This window comes from Psammomys obesus, unplaced genomic scaffold (genome assembly GCF_907164565.1).
Source record: "Psammomys obesus unplaced genomic scaffold, mPsaObe1.curated_primary_1811, whole genome shotgun sequence".
NCBI lineage: Eukaryota > Metazoa > Chordata > Mammalia > Rodentia > Muridae > Psammomys > Psammomys obesus.
The window spans coordinates 32,598,565-32,620,774 of NW_026596051.1; the positions used below are offsets into that span (position 1 = coordinate 32,598,565).

At 39.4% G+C, this 22,210-nt stretch overlaps 1 protein-coding gene across 7 annotated transcripts in view; it reads left to right on the top strand.

The window, feature by feature from the left end:
- LOC129689107 (cytosolic beta-glucosidase) overlaps positions 1 to 22,210 on the top strand; it is a 139,874-nt gene that overhangs the window by 40,865 nt on the left and 76,799 nt on the right. For 6 of the 7 annotated variants that reach the window (XM_055624266.1, XM_055624268.1, XM_055624270.1 and 3 more), the window contains exons 3-4: positions 12,961 to 13,757; positions 14,444 to 14,567. In XM_055624266.1, the coding sequence (XP_055480241.1) occupies positions 12,961 to 13,757; positions 14,444 to 14,567 (921 nt within the window). Of the gene's footprint in view, positions 1 to 12,960; positions 13,758 to 14,443; positions 14,568 to 21,238; positions 21,414 to 22,210 lie in introns of those variants that run through there. The other variant, XM_055624269.1, reaches the window with a different exon arrangement.

Consider the following 22,210-nt stretch of genomic DNA (forward strand, 5'->3'; position numbering starts at 1 on the left):
GTTGAGATGAACTAGGTAGCATCGGCTACATGGTATACTGTATGTAGCAGTTTTTCTTGGCATCAGTGACTCAGTTTCTCCACGAATAGAAAGGAATACTATAAAAGTTTACACTCCAGATAATTACTAAAAATTACATGGAATAATTTTGTCCTTCTAACTATTCTTATAATACATAAATAAAAGAAACATTCATTTCTCTACTGAGCGCTTTACTTAGACATTTTAACACACTTTTAACACACTAATAAAGAAGACACCACAATCATATTTTATAGCTGGGCATGTCCAACGCCACACATTTGGTAAATAGATCTGAAATCTAAACTTAAGATATAGTTACACTTTATATACAAATAAGCTTGGAAACCTGGCCTAGGGACCAAATCTGGCCCACCACCTGTTTTTGTAAATAAAGTTTTACTGGAACACAGCCATGACCATTCATTACACACCATCTATGATTGCTACCCTACCGCAATGGCAAAAGTGAGTATTTGGGTGGAGACCATATGGCCTTCAAAGCCCAAAATATTAATGATTTGGTTCTTTGCAGGAAAAGTTTGCCAACCCCATATTCTACAACATATGGCTCCTAAATTCACACTCTTTATTATTACTTAGTCCTGGAAAAGAGTACTAGATAAAGCAAATGAAGTGAAATGAAATGAGTGTAAAATTTAGGGAGCATCTTCTAAACACAGGATGGACAATCATATGACCTAAGAGTGGCTCCTCTTCCTACATGCCCAAACTTTCCACGCTCCCACAGCCTTATGATGCTACAGGATTCACATGAACAAGCTACATAAACCCTTACAGGAAAATCCCATGCTGCTAGTGCCTGCCTTGCAGTGGTTGTCTCAAACAAGGCTGGGTGGTCTCTTTTTCATGAAATGTATGCACAACACAGAGGCTAACAAGAAGCTCTAGACTTTAGGGTAGCACTTCCCTCCCACATGAATAGGGGCAACCCAAGATAAGTAGGCCCATTGCTGAACTCAGGAGATACTAACCAAAACAGAGGCTGTTGCACATGATTGATTATTTTTTTGGCTTTGAACAAGAAGTGATATATTGTTTGGTTCAAAGGTGAATCTATAATTTTCTATCTTGCTGACCCAACCCCTCTATCTTCTTTTTTTTTTTTTTTTTTTTGTGCTGTGATACCTGACAATTGACTCCAAATAAGCTCAGTGTCTTGCTTCTTTCCTCTCACTGGTTGCCACTTGCAGTAGACTCTCTTTGTGCCTTTGCAGCTACTAGCCTTCTCCCTTGATCAACATCCTCCCAGCCCTCAACTGTTTATTATTCTCAACAAGACTTTTTGACTCAAGGACAAATCTGCCTGCTTTCTCCCCCTTTTGTCCTCTTGTCTTTCCTAGTAATACTACCATATCAACTTTCCTAAAACTTGGTCTAACTTACAGTAGGCTGGGTCATCTCCTGCAAAACCAGAGAAAGACTGAAAAAACACATTCCAGTCTGTCAAGTCTTAATAAGTAGCTTTCCTCTTTTTGTGTTGTTATAGGTTCTATTTGACTTAGTTTTAATAACTTCTAAGCCACTATTGCCTTTGTGTATGAGTATGCAATTTCCCAAACACACAAGTCACCACTTATGAAAAACACTATTACCTTTCACAGTTTAAGGAATTTCCTTCATTCTTAGAATGGCCTTGCCTTAATCCTTAGTTACACCTTTTCAAGGCTGAGCACAAATGCTTCCTTTGCTCTAAATCTTCATCTGTTCTGAGACAGAAGATATCTAACTCTCTCTGTCTATCTATTATCTATCCATTATCCATCAATCATTTATTATCTATTTGTCTATCATCTATCTATCATCTTCCAAGCAATCTATCATCTATATATTCATCTATTATCTATAAATCAATCAATCACTTTTGGTTATCAATATATCATCTATCTAGCTATTACCTATCTATCTACCATCTATTAGCTATCATTTATCACCTCATAACACTTTGAAAATCTCATAGGATATCTCTCACACTCTTTACTATTAGTGGTGTGAGAATTCTTCATTTAATTCCAGTCAGAGTATATTGGGTTTGTCTTATGCCTAGATAACTGTGCTGTATACTCACAACCGGGATAGAAGGGAATTCCTTGAATTGCTTATAGTGTGAAGGACAGATAATTCTGTCTGGAAGAGCCCTGTAATCTAGGTCTATTCCCTTCCAAGGAGGCATTCAGTAAATAGTTCCGTAATTTATTTAGGTCAATAACAATCATAAAAACACTGAGTACAGTGATGATCTTTTTATTGAGTACGTAGTATGTGTCAGTCATTAGACCAAACACAATGGTTCTCTTGCACAGCCATGTTCCCATTAGGACCATGAGTAAGAGGCCCCCTAACCTGGGCTATGGGCCTAAAGCTGTGTGCAAAATTTCCAAAATAACAAATTTGGTTAGGACTGATTCTTCTCTAACATCAAAATCCTAGTGCTCCTGTCCTGTTCCCTATTTTCTCCCTCTTCCTATGTCCATCCCATTTGCCTTTCTGAGTTAGAATTGATCATCTTACCAAGGGTCCTCCTTCTTACTTAGCTTCTTTAGGTGTATAGTTTTTAGCATGTTTATCCTATGTTATATTTCTAATATCTACTTATAAGTGAGTATATACCATGTATGTCTTTCTCCTTCTGGGATGCCTCACTCAGGATGATTGTTTCTAGTTCCCACCATTTGCCTGCAATCTTCATGATTTCCTTGTTTTTAATTGCTGAGTATTATTCAATTGTGTAAAAATACCACAATTTCTGTATCCATTCCTCAACTGAGGGGCATCCGGGTTGTTTCCAGATTCTGGCTATTATGAATAAAGCTGCAATGAACATGGTTGAGCAAATGTCCTTGTTGTATACTTGAGCATATTTTAGATATATACCTAGGAGTAGTATAGCTGGATCTTGAGGAAGTTCTATTCCTAATTGTCTGAGAAAGCACCAGAATGATTTCTAAAGTGGTTGTACAAGTTTACATTCCCACCAGCAATGGAGGAGGCTTCCTCTTTCTCTACATCCTCACCAGCATGTATTGTCACTTGAGTTTTTTTTTATCTTAGCCATTCTGATGGGTGGAGGTGAAATCTCAGGGTAGTTTTGATTTGCATTTCCCTGATGACTAAAGACGTTGAACATTTCTTTATGTGTTTCTCTGCCATTCTATATTCCTCTATTGAGAATTCTGTTTAGCTCTATACCCTATTTTTAATTGGTTTACTTGATTTGTTGCTTTTTAACTTCTTGAGATCTTTATATATACTGGATATTAGCCCTCTGTCAGATACAGGGTTAGTGAAGGTCCTTTTCCAGCCTGTAGGCTGTTGTTTTGTTCTGACTATAGTGTCTTTGCTTGGCAATAGGACAGGAACCTACCACAAAGGGCCTCTGGAAGACTCTACCCAGCGAGGTATCAAAGCAGAGACTCATAGCCCAACTTTGGGCAGAGTGCAAGGAAACTTATGAAAAAAAGGGTTGGTAGAAAGACCTGGAGGGGACAGGAGCTATACAAGGAGAGCAACAGAACCAAGAGATTCGGGCAGAGGGGTCTTTTCTGAGACTGATAGTCCAACCAAGGACCATGCATGGAGATAACCTAGAACCCCTGCACAGATTTAGCCCATGGCAGCTCAGTCTTCAAGTGGAATTCCCTAGTAATGTGAACATGGACTCAGTGGCTGGTTCTTTGATCACCTCCTCCTGAGGTGGGGGAGCAGCCTTACCAGGCCATAGAGGAAGAGAATGCAGCCAGTCCTGATGAAACTGATAGACTAAAGTCAGAGGGAAGAGGAGAAGAACCTCCCCAACCAGTAGACTTGGGGAAGGGAATGGGAAGATATGAGAAAAAGAGCATGGGATTAGGAGGGGATTAGGGAGGGGGCTATAGCTGAGATACAAAGTGAATAAAGTGTAATTAATGAAAAATTAATTAATTAAAAAAGTCCTAGTGCTCAGTATTAAGTGTACCAAAAGCCATGCAAAATCCCTTGAAGTCTGCTATGATTTTGTCTATCAATGAAGTAAATGTTTCATGCTACCAAGACTTTTTCCATTGAGGTTTGCATGGAGTTTTCAATGAGCTTCCAATTTGGATGGTAAATAATAAAATAATAATAATCTTCAGAACTGTGACTGCCACGAGGCTTATAAGAGAGCTCCAGCATCCCCTCCCTGAAGCTCTAGGAACCTGAGGGTTCTTGTTGAAGACTTCCTACAATTAAACTGGCATCATAAGTGGAAGTGAATGTGTGTAAAAACGTGTCTCATCATCTTAGTTTTACCATATGTGATGAATATATATATATTCACATATATATGAATATATTATATGATACATGCTCTCCTTTTCCTTTCTAAAATGTCCAAATTCTGAAGATGTTTTCTATCAAGATTTATTTACTTATTCTGTGTGTTATTCAGAAGGAAAGTATTCCTGCCCTTCACCAATGTTTTTAGCTAAATAACTGTGGAGCTGTACCAATGGCAAATGTTGAGAGTCAGCTTAATGTGTTATAGAAGTTTATGGATACAGTGTGAGTCAGCAATCAAGAGCACAGAGGCGGAAGAAGAGGAACAAAAGTTGCTGGAGTCAGTTGACTGATCTGGGGGTAGTGAGGATGGACTCTTGCCAAGCACACATGTGATCACCTGGCCACCACACAGAGCTCTTTTTGTGTTTGACCTCAGCCATAGCTGATTAATAGTACGGACTTTCTCCTGAAAAGGAGGACACGAGAGATACTTACAGGAGGCAGGGATTCAGCAAGCACTTGCTCATTCTTGTGCAGTGATCTGTTGAAGAGATTGAAATGGTTTAAACTTGGAAAGGCCATTGTTTGCCTCCCCCGTTTAAACATTTTCTCAAAGAACATGTAAAAAAATTTAAAACTCTCTTATTGTCTTTGTCCAGGAAAGCACTCTCTCTGTTTCTCTTTCTGTCTCTTTATGTGTCTCTGTCTCTCTGTCTCTATTGTCTTTGTTTCTCCTTTCCTCCCCCCATTTTTGTGCTTGACTACCCATTCAAAAGTTTGATTATGCGACATGTGGAGCCTTGTAAAATTCTATGCTCTCAAACTGGCAGAAAATTTTACAACATAAGATTGTGACATAGCTTTTCTTTTTCAAATGTCAAGTTTTCAAAGTTTAACAAGAAAAGAATGAGTTGGCTACTGAAATCACATACTCTGTATTTTTTTTTAGCTGTCTAAGTGCATTTTCATATCTGCCACAAATGTAGGTTTTATGAAGGATTACGAGGAGACACAAGTCTTGGAAAAAAGGGAAAACTTGCGAATATACATGCAGGAATTCTTTTTCGCTTTAAGACTTCAAATATAAGAGTGCCTAGTAGGAAAGACTTCCATAAGTTAACTAACTCACATTTGTCTTATATTTCATGTTCAACCTAACTGTAGACTAATGTCTCTTTATATGCCAAACATGCCCCTGTCTTAAATTTTAGAGATTGTAAAGACATTACCTTAAGTGGCAAGAGAAACTTTACAGATGTCATTAAGTTAAGGATATGGAGATGAGATTATATTGGATGATCTGTATGCGACTGTACTATAGTGGATTATTAAAAGAGGGAGGATGGATGATTAAAGTCAGAGGGGATATAGGATTGAAAGAGACTGGAGAGTACAGATGAGGTGAAGATGAAGAAAGGGACTTCAAGGAAGGCATGCAGGGGACCTCCACCACCCAGAAATGGCAAGGAAGTAGATTGTACTTGAGAGCTTGCCAGAAGAAGTCGACTCTATTGCCGTCTTGACCTAACCCTCTTGAAAACTATTTGGATTTCTGGCTTCCAGAGCTGCAGGACAATTTTTGTGTCATTTGTTACAGCAGCAGCAGAAAGTTAAAATAGTTCTTCCATCACTCAATAAATTGGTGATATGAGTCTACAGGTGTGAATCAAAGAAAGTTAGCACATATCCGACAGGTTGGACATGTGACCAAAACAATTTTTTTTGTAATTTTATAGTTGGCTAGTTTGGCCTACCTGCCTGTCAGCCCGCTCCCTTCCTCTTCCTCTTTCTTTTCTCTTCCTCTCTCTCACTCTCTCCTTCCCTCTGTCCCTTCTTTCATTCTTTTTCTCCCTTCCTCTCCCCTGTCTTACCAGAAACTTGCTTTCTGAAAGATCTAGTCATCTTTTCTTATAACAGAGCTTCTCTCTATTTTTTTTGTTCTGTATAATCCTGTTCCACTTGTAGTCACTGATGATGGGACAAAGGAAAAAGCCCATGCCCTGTCGTATATAATTTCTGTGGCCTCACTGTTTTTCTCTCCCAAAGAAGTCTGGATTTGATCAACTGAGAGGACTGAGTTGGCAAATAGATTGCTCTGGGATCTTATTATTGAGGTAGTGTTAGCAGATGTGATGGTCTTTGTGAGACCATGGTAAAATGGGCAACTGGTTTTGAAAGGGAGGAAAGAAACAGACCTATTAAGATGAGATAAGCCGGCCCCCGTAAGACAAAGCATCTCAGCTTTCATGTTCCTTGAGTTTCAGTTGCAGTTAATTTTTGTCACTAGGTGTCTGATATTTTTATAGTATTTCCAGTAATACCTGCTTTACCACACTAGCCCTACCACCCAAATGCCCCATGCAATCTTTGCATATTAGTTAGTCTGAGAAAGCTTATTCTTCCCTACATCTCAAAATTTCTCCAAGTTTTCAAAGATAAAATAAGCAGAAACAAGCTTAATTAAAAGAGGTACATGGAGACTGGAAAGATGTCATGGTGGTTAAGAGCACTGGCTGCTCTTTTGGAGGACCTGGGTTTAATTACCAGCACCCCATAGCAGCTGAAAACTGTCTGTAACTCCAGATACAGGGGACCTTATACCCTCACAATAATTCACATGCAGGCAAAATGCCAATGTACATAAACTATAAAGAAATAAATCATTAAAACAGAAATGTGGTGTTGACTAGAAGAGAATCTCATAGAGTTTTACTTCTTCTAAGAGTCAATCTTGTCTTAAATGTCTGGAACAGAGTCCAAACGACCTCTCAATTTCAAGGCCTCCAGATTGATAAGAGACAGAGACTTGGGCAGGTGGAGAGTTAGTTGTCATTGAACCTTGCCAGTCTTACTGATAAATGAGACTAAACGTTTTCAACAGAATGATCTTATCCAATTCTTACAACAGCCGCAAGGTGGCACTGTTAGCATCTCTCTTTCACAAATGAGGACTGTAGGCACACAGAGGTCAAGTGAGTCCTCCACGTTCCTTGGACTAAGTTGTCTGAATGTGTTGCTCTGCCCTTGGATCAGATGGACATACAGCTTTATGGAAGAGTGCTCGCCTAATATTCACAAAACTTCAGGTTTGATCCCCCCAGTTCTCTCTCTCTCATTCTCTCTCTCTCTCTCTTTCTCTCTCTCTCTCTCACACACACACACACACACACACCCTACACTATCACCTCACAGAAAAGTTGTAAAAGTATTATTATATCAAGTAAACTGTATAAAGCTGAAGTAAGAAAGGTGTCCCAATCTGGCTGGGATATTACATATAAATTATGCAACAGATCGTGACTACCTAAACACATAAAATGTATTTAATGGTAACTCATGATTATCATGTTGCTTGAATTAAAATTGATTGGTTACCATTAAAGATTCCTCATAAAAGGATAATAAAAAATCTGATATCATGAGGAGGTCTCAGTGCTTAGACGTTGAAGTTGAAGAAAAGTCATGTTTTCTTGGTTCAGGAACATTTATAAACAGGGGAGATGGTATGTTATAGTGGGGAAAACTCAGACTCATTGTGGGACTAACTAGGGACTATTCCATTTGACAACACCCAGGCTCTCTTGGTACCAATTTTCATGTGTGTAATAGGAATGAAATTGCTCGTCTCTTGAGCTCATACTGAAATTAAGCAAAAGTGCATGTCATCTAGTGTATATAGTATGGATTCAATGAAGGAAACTCATATGCAAGGCAAGCCAATGAAAAGAGTTCACTAGGAGGAGCTTGAAGCCCACCAATACCAGTGTATTACAGGTTAGTGTAATACATTTGCTGGGATAGTCCAGTTACAAACTGGGAAATGCGGATTCATATTGGCCCAGAGAAGGGTTTGGAACACCTTTTAAAAAAAATTATTCATTACTTGAGAGAGAAAAGGAACATGCTACAAAAATCATCCATCACTGAATTAACTGCTTAAAACAACACAAATCTGTGACCTCAGCACTCTGTCGACTGGGATCAAAGTATCTGCAGGGCAGTGTTTCTTTCTAAAGTGTGTGAGGCAATCTCTCTGTGTTGGTTCCTGTGTGTTGTGGGCACGTGACACTGAAGCTCTCATGTTTTTGCTGGTTATCTTCTGAGGGCTACTTTTGCTTGCATTTGTTAGCTTGGGCCTGTCCTCCTTCATCTTGAATGCCAGTGGTGGCAAACCAGTCTCTCAATCTACCACATTCTCCAACTCCGATATATTTTTACATATTCTGATCATTGTTTACTTCCCATCCATACTCTTTTACTTCTAAAGAATTATGGATTATATCGAGTCCATTTGAAAAGTCTAGAGAAAGCTTTTCTTAAATTTTATTTTTATTAATTACAGTTTATTTACTTTGTATCCCCTCTGTACCTTCTTCCCTCCTCCCCTCCCAATTCCACCCTCCCTCTTCCCCACCGTTGTCCCTTTCCCACTCCACTGAAAAGGTAGGTCCTACTCCCCTTCCCTCTGACCCTAGTCTATCAGGTCTCATCAGGAGTGACTGCATTGTCTTTTTCTATGGCCTGGTAAGGCTGCTCCCCCCTCAGGGGGAGGTGATCAAAGAGCAGGCCAATCAGTTCATCTCAGAGACAGACCCTGTCCCCATTACTATGGAGGCCACTTGGATACTGAACTGTGATAGGCTACCTCTGTGCAGGGGTTCCAGGCTATCTCCATGAGTGGTCCTTGACTGGAATATCAGTTTCAGAAAAGACCCCTGTGCCCAGACATTTAGGATCTGTCACTGTCCTTGTGGAGCTCCTGTCCTCTCCAGATCTTACTATCTCCCCCTTCTTTCATAAGATTCCCTATACTCTGCCCCAAAGTTTGGCTATGAGTCTCAACATCTGCCTCGATATCCTGCAGGGTAGAGTCTTTCAGAGGCCCTCTGTGATAGGCTCCTGTCTTGTTCTCTGTTTTGTCCCTCCTCCGATGTCCATCCTCTTTGCCTTTCTGAATGGAGATTGAGCATCTTAGCCAGAATCCTCCTTCTCAATTAGCTTCCTTAGGTGTACAGATTTTAGTATGTTTATCCTATATTATATGTCTAGTATCCACTTATGAGTGAGTATATCCCCTGTATGTCTTTTTGCTTCTGGAATTCCTCACTCAGGATGATCTTTTCCAGTTCCCACCATTTACCTGCAAATTTCATGATTTCCTTTTGTCATTGAGTAATATTCCATTGTGTGATGTACCACAATTTCTGTATCCATTCCTCAATTGAAGGGCATCTGGGCTGTTTCCAGCTGCTGGCTATTACAAATAAAGCTGCTACAAACATGTTTGAACAGATGTCCTTGTTGTATACTTGAGCTTCTTTTGGATATATGCCTAGGAGTGGTGTAGCTGGATCTTGAGGTAGCTCTATTCCTAATTGTCTGAGAAAGTGATAGATTGATTTCCAAAGTGGTTGTATAAGTTTACATTCCCACAAGCAGTGGAGTAGGGTTCCCCTTTCTCCACATCATCTCCAGCATGTGTTGTCATTTGAGTTATTCATCTTAGCCATTATGATGGGTGTAAGGTGAAATCTCAGGTTCGTTTTGATTTTCATTTCCCTGATGACTAAGGATGTTGAACATTTCTTTAAGTGCTTCTTTGCCATTTGATATTCCTCTATTGAGAATTCTGTGTTTAGCTCTGTACCCCCAAAGCCCACACACTTATGGACACCTGATTTTTAACAAAGATGCCAAAACCATTCAATGGAAAAAAGACAGCATATTCAACAAATGGTGCTGGTCTAACTGGATGTCTACATGTAGAAAAATGCAAATATATCCATACTTATCACCCTGCACAAAACTGAAGTCCAAGTGGATCAAAGACCTCAACATAAAACCAGACACATTACATTGGTTAGAAGAAAAAGTGGGGAAGAGCCTTGAACTCATTGGCTCAGGAGACAACTTCTTGAACAGAACACCAACAGCACAGGCTCTAAGAACAACAATCAATAAGTGAGACCTCATGAAACTGAAAAGCTTCTGTAAAGCAAAAGGACACCGTCATCAAAACAAAACAACTGCCCACAGATTGGGAAAGAATCTTCACCAACCCTTTATCTGATAGAGGGCTAATATCTAGTGTATATAAAGAACTCAAGAAGTCAAATAGCAACAAATCTAGTAATCCAATTAGAGAAACCTTCTAATGTCAAGGTTTTTACCTCAATTACATCTGTGTAGTCTACTTTGGCTCTGTAGTGGATCATAGTCATTTATCTCATAGGCATCTTTGGAAAAAGAAGGAGTTATTCTGCTATAGTTACAAGCATATGTGTTCCCGAGACATGAAATTCTTATACATGGCTCATGTTATTTTCCTCCTTTGAAATGAGTGAGCCATGGTTAAAAATACTCAGACAGGTCAACAATACCCTGGTACATAACATGGTTTCTGTGTACTCTGCATTCTTCTCCCAATTCTCTCTTCTTCTCATGAGGTTCAAACCCTCTACACACTGAACTTTCAGTTCCCAGAAGGAGCGCCTCTTTTAAGACAGTGACTATGTAAATATTGGCTAGACAGCATATGAAAATAAAACCCTGACCCACAATAGAAGCCCAGACAGCTGAACCACAAGTCCTCTGAAGCTACCTGCCCAGAATAGTCAGAGCGCTTGAACAACTTCCACTCTCTGTAGTTTTTGTTCTGATCCTAGGTTGGCATCCAACTCAGGTCAATCAGAGAAAGGGAAATATACTCCTCAAACCAATCACAGGAGATACTCACGTCTGCTCAGCCCCCTTCCAGCTACCTGCATGAGCAACTCCAGTTAGAGCATTCCTGAAGCCTCTGCTTTTTCTTTTCCTGTTTCCCGACTGTTTTTCAGTACATGCCAAGTTCAAGTGATGGTGGTTTACTTCTTCCCCATAGCAAACCGAGTAAACTGCCCGTTTTCTCTGGATGGGTTTCATGTCTGTATCTCCTTGGCTGTTCTGGGCATTTGTTTCTTTTACTCTTTAAGGAACACTCTGTTTTTACTACCTTATAATGGTTCTTTTTATTCATCTAACAATAACAATAATATTAATTAGTAGAATAACACACGGCCTGTACTGAGCCCTTACTATGTGTTAAGAAATGTTTTTATCATGTTCAGTGAATCAACTGATTAAACTCTCACATACTAATTGACTTAAGTAGATTTCTAGTGTTATCCACATTTTACAGATGAGTGAAAATAATTTAGGGAGATCCAGAGTATTCCAAAACCATGGAACTAGTAGGTGACAGAGTAGACATGGACTTTATATAGGATGGTACCATAGTTCAATATTGTATCCATCATGGTATATTGCTTTTAGAGGATGCTTGCAGGTGCCATACATTGATACTTATCTTATTTTAAAATAAAATGCTAAATATTATTTGTACTAGGTAGTTCATTTTCCCTTGTTTATAAGTGCATCTGCATTATTTGTAGAGTTGTTAGTAAATTTCCCAAGGAAAAGGGTCTTGCTTACCATCCTAGGTTTTTATGCCCAACATATGATTATTTTTCTATTAATATGCACGTAAGTAATGAGCAAGGAGATGACTGAATGGGTGAAACAGCAGAATGGGTGAAACACAGAACTCTGTTTCTGTATTCACTATGTTAGAAAAGAAAGGAATCTTCCTTGTCAGGATGTTTTCAGTGCAATTCTAAATACTATTTTGCAGCGTTTTTCTAGGAACCTCCTAATTGGGAAAGCTTTTCTTCTCTAAGCACCAGTTTCTTTAATTCTTTAAACATAAACCCAGGTGTAGTTCTACCACCAACCACCCTTTTCCTAAAGAGTCACTTACGAGGTAAGAGTCCTTGTATGAGACCAGCGACAATATATTCCTGGCCTTGGTTTCTGAGGCAGAGCCTCTTCAAGTTAACAGCCTTCTTTGGAATTCTGCAGCAGTTCTGCCGGCACTCCATAGTTCATCCCCTCCTGGAAGAATGGGCTGAGAGGATGGGCTTACTTGATAATCCTGTACATGGTCAAAATTGTAGCAGGAACTCCAACCAGAGAGGCATACTCTGTGAGGACTCATGGCATCTATTATCCACATTCTGGGATGCCTGTAGAACCTTTTAGATTACTGAAAAAGGCTATCACCATGCTACTGCAACTGACCTCAATGCACTTGGATCATATAGTTCTACGTGTTTGGGACCATAGGCATGTCTTTGGTAGTAAACTTTTGTGTGTACTCAGTGGATTTCTTCCCCTAGACTTGTATAAGATGATTAGGCCTGACAAAGAACTAAGGCAGCCATCTGAGTTGCTTTCTTTATTTACTTCTTAATACTGAGTTCTGTTAATTGAACAGATCTTTATTATTCACTGAACTTCTGATAGGATTCCAGGATTTGGAAATGAAGAGGCAAATTGCACTTTCCACCTCATATAGAACTTGTGACCTTATTGAGTTGATTTCAAAAAATACAAAAATAGGATAATATTAGGTGACAGCAACTTCCTGAAATGTATCTGTTTTGGAGTAGTTAACTTCTCCTCCTGCCATCCCATCTCACCATCACTTCCTGATTATCCTGTCTTCTCTGTGTTTTCCATGATTCTGCCCAACCTTTCATTGATCAACTTGAATATGTAATCATCTTATTTTAAGTAAGACTCCTCCCGATACCAGTCTTATAAAAATAACCTCTTGTTTCTTACATTTTTTTTTTCTTCCAGGAATCGACTATTACAACAAGATCATAGACGATTTGTTAGGGAATGGAGTGACACCGATAGTGACCATATATCATTTCGATTTGCCTCAGGCTTTAGAAGACCTAGGAGGTTGGTTGTCAGAAGCAATTGTTGAAACCTTTGACAAATATGCTCAGTTTTGCTTCAGGACCTTTGGAGACCGTGTGAAACGGTGGCTCACCATAAACGAGCCAAATATTCTTGCTCTTTTGGCCTATGACCTGGGAATCTTTGCTCCTGGCATGCCTCACTTTGGGGTTGGGGGATATCAAGCAGCTCATAATTTGATTAAGGCTCATGCCAGATCTTGGCACAGCTATGATTCTTTATTCCGAAAAGAACAGAAGGGTTTAGTGTCCCTATCATTATTTTGTTGCTGGTTAGAACCAGCAGATCCCAACTCAGAGCTTGACCAGGAAGCTACAAAGAGGGCCATCAATTTCCAGTTTGATTTCTTTGCTAAACCTATATTTATTGATGGTGATTATCCTGAAGTTGTCAAGTCCCAGGTTGCCTCCATGAGTAAAAAGCAAGGCTATTCATCATCAAGGCTTCCAGAATTCACAGAAGAAGAGAAGAAAATGATCAAAGGCACTGCTGATTTCTTTGCTGTTCAATATTATACAACTCGCTTAGTCAGGCACCAGGAGAATAAGAAGAGAGAACTCAGCTTCCTTCAGGATGTGGAGATTGAATTTTTTCCCAATCCATCTTGGAAAAATGTAGATTGGATCTACGTGGTGCCATGGGGAATACGAAAACTACTGACGTACATTAAGGTAAATGATTAATTTGTTTCTGTCTATGTGTAGCTAAGTACAGAAGGACACTGGGCAATCACATGTTTTCATGTGTATGGACACCAAAAGGGATGATTTCAGGTGTATCTAGTTCCTGGCTGGGAAGAAGAGACTAAGATTTGAGTTAGTTAAGGTTAACTAGCTTGGCTTCTATATCGAAATGTGTTGGAAGATCTGCTGTGGCAGTATGAGCAGCGTGGGCATATTTTTTAAGCCGTGCTTAGAAAAGACATTTAAAGGGAAGGGAATGGAAGGTTTTCTGAGTCTCCCCTATGCTGGTCGCTGAAATTACATTTTCAAGGTACCAGTTTTCTGGACCCCTCCTGTGGTAGATAAAAAAAAAATGTACCTGTGAGCAGGACTGTGGGGTTAAGGAGCAGCGGCAATCAGCAGATGCTGATGGGAAGAAAGATATTTCTGTCTTCTCATTATGTGAAGAGTCATTTGACTGTCTTCATGGACATTTGCACAGTTTTGCTTTTCCATTGTTAGTCATAAAAGGTCAGTGTGTGGAAAATTAAGTTAATAGGGTCAGTGCAATTTGATGAAAACTAGTTTTGGGGTTGTAGCTTCCAGAAGATAGAGGGTAATGCACCTGATTTTATGAGCTATCATTTTTTTTTTCAACATCTGTTTGGAATGAAACTTCTGCTCTCTTGTCCTAGGATACATATAATAACCCTGTAATTTACATCACCGAGAATGGGTTTCCCCAGGATGACCCCCCATCTCTTGATGACACTCAACGTTGGGAGTATTTCAGACAGACATTTCAGGAACTATTTAAAGGTACCGTTTGAAATGATGAAAGATCAATTGTGCAAACTTAATATAATTTTCCCACGTGCTTATTTGCATTTCACAAAGACCATTGATTTTTGAAAGCTGAAATTCATGTAAATGAGTGTAAAGCCTTGTAATTAGGAGAGGGGAGTGCAGGTATTTAGAACAGAGGAAGCTGAGGATTAGGCTCAGCTTCCACTCTGCTGAAATTGAATCAACGAAAAAGCAACTGTCTTCAGTATTTCCTGAATTGTAGGTGAAGGTAACAAGAATAGAACAGTGGGAAAATCATTAAATGTCATAAAACATCAACACTGCTCAGCTATAGCATACTCATTTGCATATTTTGATATCCTAACTATCAGAAATGAGTTGACAGGATTTACAAGGATCTCAATCTAGCATTTGAGCTATGACTAAGCAGCCTGGTTAGAAACAGAGATATGTGAACAGTCTTCACAAGATGATGATAATAATGATGCCAAGTCTTCCAAGGTAATTATTATAATATTTGATAATAAATGATGAGTCATAATTATTAATTGATAACATGAATTATTAATTAGTCTGCCACCTTCTCTTGCCTCCTTCAGATTTTCTTAAAATAATGTTGTTTAGAATATTGTCATTGCTTCAGTTTTATTATTCCTATAAAGGAGTCACAGCTGAACAATCTAACACAGAATGAGACTGCAATTTATTTTTTTTTTCAATTTTAACAGCCATATTTACTTATTATCATTCTATTGAACAGTCCGGGAGTTATTCTTTACAAAATTGCTTAGGAAGTACCCAAAAGGAATTCTAGAATGTGATGCAAAGGAATATATTTCTAGAACCTGACATTCATTGAGTGATCCCTCTCTGATACCTGAAGCTTCTTGGCAGACAACAATCAGATTCCTACAATCTAACCAAAGCAAAAGAATTTTTTTTTTGTATTTTGTATCTTTATTTTTATTAATTACAGTTTATTCACTCTGTATCCCCCCTGTAGCTCCCTTTCTCCTCCCCTCCCAAGCCTGCCCTCCCTCCCTGTTCTCCACCATACCCAGCCCCAAGTCCAGTGATAGGGGAGCTCTTCCTCTCCTTCTTTCTGATCCTAGTCTATCAGGTCTCATCAGGGGTGGCTGCATTGTCTTCCTCTCTGGCCTGGTAAGGCTGCTCTCTCCCTCAGGGGGAGGTGATCAAAGCGCAGGCCAATCAGTTCACGTCAGAGACAGTCCTTGTTCCTATAACTATGGAACCCACTTGGACTTGAACCGCCATGGGCTACATCTGTGCAGGAGTTCGACGTTATCTCAATGAATGGTCCTTGGTTGGGGTATCATTCTCAGAAAAGATCCCTGTGCCCAGATTTTTGGTTCTGTTGCTCTCCTTGTCCTGTGTCCTCTCCAGGTCTTACTATCTCTCCCTTTTTTCATAAGATTACCTGCACTCTGCCCAAAGTTTGACTATGGGTCTCAGCATCTGCCTTGATACCCTGCAGGGTAGAGCCTTTTAGAGGCCCTCTGTGGCAAGCTACTGTCCTGTTTCCTGTTTTTCTATCTCTTCTGATGTTTATCCTCTTTGCTTTTCTGAATGGGGATTGAGCATCTTAGCCAATCCTTCTTGATTAGTTTCTTTAGGTGTACAGATTTTAGTATGTTTATCCTATATTATATATCTAATATCCACTTATAAGTGAGTATATCTCTTGTGTGTCTTTCTACTTCTGGGATACCTAACTCAGGATGATCTTTTCCAGTTCCCACCATTTGCCTGCAAATATCATGATTTCCTTGTTTTTTATTTTATTTTATTTTATTTTTTATTGCTGAGTAATATTCCATTGTGTAGATATGCCACAATTACTGTATCCATTCCTTAACTGTGGGGCATTTGGTTTGTTTCTGGCTTCTGGCTATTACAAATAAAGCTGCTACAAACATGGTTGAGCAAATTTCCTTGTTGTATACTTAAACATCAAAAAATAACATTCAAAATGTTTTTTTTTTTTTTGAGTGAGAATTCACTTCTGAAAATAAAGGGAAATCTCTGCTTCTCTGAGGTTCCTCTGCACTCATCTCTACTCATCTCTGTGACTGAGTATGGAATAATGGTAACCTGTTGATCCGAGGTTTCATCCTATAGGAGATGTAGGTTATCAAATACATTTGTGGGTGACTTATCAGTTACGCTCACATTGCTGTCACAAAAATATGGAAAAAAGAACTTAAAAAAAGAGAGTGTATCTTAACTTATAGTTTAGCTTAGAGTTTCACAGGCTTCACTGCATGCTTGTTTAATCATATGTTATTGAGCCTGACATCATGGGCTTCTGTTGGTTCAGAGAATTGTGTTGGTGAAGAGAGAAAGGGGATGATGTTACGCTTTGACTTTCTACTTTCTTCCCAGGTATTATCCCACCACAGCCCCAGCATGTGGGATAGTCCCCCCCCCATTAACGTTGGGTCTTCTCTCTTTTTTTTCTTCTATTTAAAAAAATGTTTTAATTTTTTTTACATTAATTACAGTTTATTCGCTTTGTATACTAGTTGTAGCCCCCTCCCTCATTTCCTCCCAATCCCGCCCTCCCTCCCTCATCTCCTCCCATGCCCCTCTCTAAGTCCACTGATAGGGGAGGTCCTCCTCCCCTTCCATCTGACCCTTGCTTATCAGGTCTCATCAGGACTGGCTGCAATGTCCTCCTCTGTGGCCTGGCAAGGCTGCTCCCCCCTCAGGGGGTGGTGGTCAAAGATCCAGCCACTGAGTTCATGTCAGGGTCTTCTCTCTTAATGAATAATTCCCTTACAGGTATACCCAGAGGTGTGCCTCAGTTGCCTTGATGAATCTGAAGAAATCAATGAAGATTATCCATCACAGATGGATACAGGAAGCCTGAATGACTTGTTTCATATTTGTATATGCTCATCCTCATCTACTGAGACCTGGCAAAGGAGCCCTGTTAGAGAGAAATGATTGGAAAGCAGGCAACAGAGTCCATGTCATAGACAGCACTCACTGAGTTTACTAGGGAACCCTCATGAAGATCAAACTGCCTACTGGTGACATATGTGTAGGGGGCCTCGGTCCAGTCCATACATGCTCTTTGATAGGTGCATTTGTTGGGAGAGAGCTCCCTTTTTATGAGGAGAAGAGAAGGGGAGAGAGGGGAAAGAGAGTGGGAGAGTGAGATCAGGAGGAAAGGAGGGAGGGCACTATGGTCAGGATATAAAGTAAATATATAAATTAAAAGGAAATTAAAAAAAATTCAGAGGACATCTATGGACAGCTTTCTTTCTATTTTTTCTCTTCAACCACATCTGTTGTCTATTCTATGTGCCCTTCTGAATGAGAATTAAACATCTTCTCTAGGGTCCTTCTTATTATAGTATGGTTATCCTGTATTGTATGGCTAATAACTGCTTATAAATAAGTATATACCATGCTCGTCTTTCTGTGTCTGGTTACTCAGTATGATTTTTCCAGATCCATCCATTTGCCTGCAAATTTCATGATATCCTTATTTTTTAATTATTTTATTCTTATTAATTACATTTTATTCACTTTGTATCTCCCCTGTACCTCCCTCTCTCTTCTCCTCCCAATCCTACCCTCCCTCTTCCCCACCCGTGTCCCTCTCCCAGTCCACTAATAAGGGATTTCCCCCTCCCCTTCCCTCTGACCCTAGTCTATCAGGTCTCATCAGGAGTGGCTGCACTGTCTTCTTCTGTGGTCTGGGATGTCCTTGTTTTTAATAGCTGAATAGTTTTCCATTGTGTAGATGTACCACAGTCTCTTTATCCTTTCTTAGGTTGAGGGATATCTAGGTGGTTTACAGATTCTGGCTATTATGAATATAGCTGCTATGAGCATAGTTGAGCAGAGTATCAAAGCAGATACTGAGACTCACTGCCAAACTTTGGGTAGAGTGCAGGGAGTCTTATGGAAGAGTAGGTGGATAGAAGGACCTGGAGAGGATGTAGCTCAACAAGAAAAACAACAGAGACAACAAATCTGGACCCAAGGGTGCCTGTGAAGACTGATGCACCAACCAAAAACCATGCATGGAGAGGACCCACGCCCCTTGCTCATATGTAGCTGATAGGCAGCTTAGTCTCTATGTAGGTCACCTAGTAAGGGGACTAGGGGCTGTTTTTGACATGAACTCTGTTGCCTGTTCTTTGATCACTTTCCCTGGGTGAGGCCACAGAGGAAGAGGATGCAGGCAGTCCTGAAGAGACTTGATAGTCTGGGATCAGTTGGTAAGGGAGGACAGCTCCCCCTTTTTGAGGACTAGGGGATGAGGGTAGAGGGAGGAGGGAGGGAGGGGGCTATGATTGGAATGTAAAATGAATAAGTTAGTAATAGTAATTATAGGCATAATAAAAATTAGTCTACGCATGTTTGGGAAAAGATACAAAATAAGAATTAAACTTTTTCATTTTCAGTTTGGTATTCTGTTTATTGCTAATTATAGAAATGCATCTTTGATGGTTTCTGAAATGATTTTAAGTGCTTGATTCAATCTCTGAGATTTCTCATGCTAAAAAGTCAGTTTCTGGAAAAAGAGAAGGAGGAAATGGGGAGAGAGAGAGGAAAAAGAGAGACTAAGAATGAACATTAATTATTATTTTATTGTTTAATTCTATTGAAACATCCTTAGATAGGCCATATTTCAATCAACATAAATATAGGCAAGAGTAACGCTGAATTCCAAACTTGTCGAACCTAGGATTACATTTCAGCTCTGCAAATCCTCAGTGTGGGGCCTTAGACAAGTATCTTAGGATAGAGGTCTCTGATTTGTTCTGGGGTTAGTGTGTAGATAATGGTTTCAGTGGTGGAGTTGTTTCAAAGTTTCTATCTAATAATTTACAGCATAAACCTCTTTAAGCAATTGTCAGGCACAGTGGAGGTCTGTAACCGGTGTTAATTATTGTTACAAAATGTGCATCCTTAAAATATTCTTAGCAAAGGTTATTTTCATTGCTATTTAAAGTCTTACCTACATGACTGCATAAACATGAGCTGAACAAAGACAACAGCAACAGACATGCCAAAAGCCAATGAGAGAAAGATCACAAGGCTTCAACCCTATACAAAGAACCACATTCAACTAATAAATACTGAGAGTAGAAATAAATAGCCTTCTCCAGAGACTAGCACATCAACTGAAAATCCAATATCAAATGATCAGCGCTGAAAACATACATACAGGTAACTTTATATAGACTGAGCAGGAAGGATATACTTACACATTTAAGAATATGTAAGTACAATATGTACACACACACACATATGTATCTATCTATATATGTACACACACACACACACACATATATACATATATATATATATATATATATATATATATATATATATATATATATAACCATTAATGAAAAAAGAGGCCATGGATTTGAAAACAAAAATAAAACAAAGGAGAGTATATGGGAGGGATTAGTGGGAGGAAAGAGAAGTGGGAATTGATTTATATTATAATCTCAAAACTAAAACAAATCATAAGAAATTATGGGCCCATGGGATGGCCCCATATGTACCTGTAGCTAAGCCCGAGTTCAAACTCTTGAACTCACATGGTAGGAGAGAACTCACTCCAGCAATTTATCCTCTGACTTCCAACCCCCAACAAAAATAGTAAAATAAATTTAAAATAAGAAACAGCATTTGGGGCTGGAGAGATGGCTCAGGCTCAGTGGTTAAGAGCACTGTCTGCTCTTCTAGAGGTTCTGATTTCAATTCCCAGCATCCATATGGCAGCTCACAACTGTCTGAAACACCAATTACAAGGGATCTGACACCTTTATTCTAATGCACATAAAATAATAAAATAAATAAAAAAACAGCATTTGAGGACTCATTATTTCCAGTTCTTCCCCTCCTTTCATTGTAGCAGAAGAGTCTTCCATACCTGCATGTTTTATAACTATTTGAAGCATTGACCATTTGTTTATTACCTTCCTGAAGTAGGTAGAAGGGCAAATCTCTTCTAATTATTTCCTTCTGACGGGGGCACATAATTAGCTGAAAAACAAAATTGTTGACAAGAAAAGTTATTCATGGATTTTTGCATGTTTGGAGTTCAGCGATGTTCAAGTGCACATGTTTTACACAACAAATGGGTTTTTATGGTCAGCTAAGCATCAGTGCTGGGTGCTCAGAGCTACCTGACTGTCTCAAAACTCTCTGCACAAAGTGCTCATGGGTGGAAGCCTCCCATTCTCAGTGCTGTGAACGGATAGGAGGAAGAGGGAGGCCAGGGGAGGCACTCCTCGGGGCGAGAGCCCAGCTCAGTCTCATTCTCATGAAAGTGCTTTTAGCCCTGACTCCTGTTCTTCTTCATATTTGCTTAACTTCTGTCTGCATGCAGCTTGGTAGTCCTTGTTCAGTCTGCAATTGCAGGTCCTTTCCGTATTTTTTTAAATGTCTTATTCTTGTGTGATTATGTATCTCAGGTAAACCTGTGTGAAGTTATGCAAAACCTGGTTTTGAGATGTTTCTTCCAATTAGGACCTTATTAACTCTGAGGAAGTTTTTTTCTAAATAAGCATCCCTAATTAAAAATTAGTTTGTTTAATTAAAAGAGTAATAGAATTCCATATGATTTCTCCTATCTTCTGAGTTATTTATTTATTTATTTTTACTTTTTATTTATTTACTTTTTGAAACAGGGTCTCATAAAGCCAAGGCTGGATTTGGATTTGTAATCCTGCTGCCTTCATCCCTGGGTGCTGGAGTGATAGATCGGTGCCATCATGCCTAACTCGCCTTCTTTGTACATGGGTATCATTATGCTTTGTTATAGCACACGCCTATCCCCCACGGTCCTCCTACTCCTCCTGCTGGTTCCCTTCCTCCCTCAAATTGTTCTCCCTTCTTCTTTCACGTCACAGATAAGCCATTACTCTCTCTCATTCCCCCATTCCATCTTCCTCTCAACTTCTTAATCCCCTCTCAAAGTCTCCTTTCTACCTTCATGGCTTCCATCTAGGATCTGAGTATAAGCTAAAATATATTACTTGTCTTTATGAGTCTGGCTTATATCATTTCCATAATGATCCCCAATACCGTCTATTTTCCTGCAACTGTCTTTTTTTTTTTCCAAATAAAATCCCACTGTGTATCTGTTACACTTTCTTTATCTAGTCTACTGCTGATGGACACCTAGGCTGGTTGACTTCCCAAGCAGGCAGAACTTTACTCATTTAATCAGAAAGATGAAGTTATTAAGAATGTGCATCTTCTAAGAGACAGTGACAAATGAACAAGATCATGCTTATAACGCCTGCACTGGTTCTCTTCATATTACAAAAGGTTGTGCTAATGATGGCTAATTTTTTTTGGGGGGGGGTGGGTCGTTGGGCATGAATGCTGTGAAGGCTGAGCTATGTTTTCCCTAATTATGTATTTAGCCCCGAGCAGTGTGCCTATTACATAGCAGCGCACTACACATGTTTGTTGAATTTGAGGGAAGGGTTAGTCCATAGATAATGAGAAATAAATGATGAAATGATTGGGATTCTTCCCCTAAAGAAATATACTCTGCACAATAAAAATGCATTCTTCTAGAAAGTTTCCAGGGCAGCCCAACTTTCCAGTTAGATCTATGCCTGAGCTAGCACAGCGGTGGATGATTGCAGAGA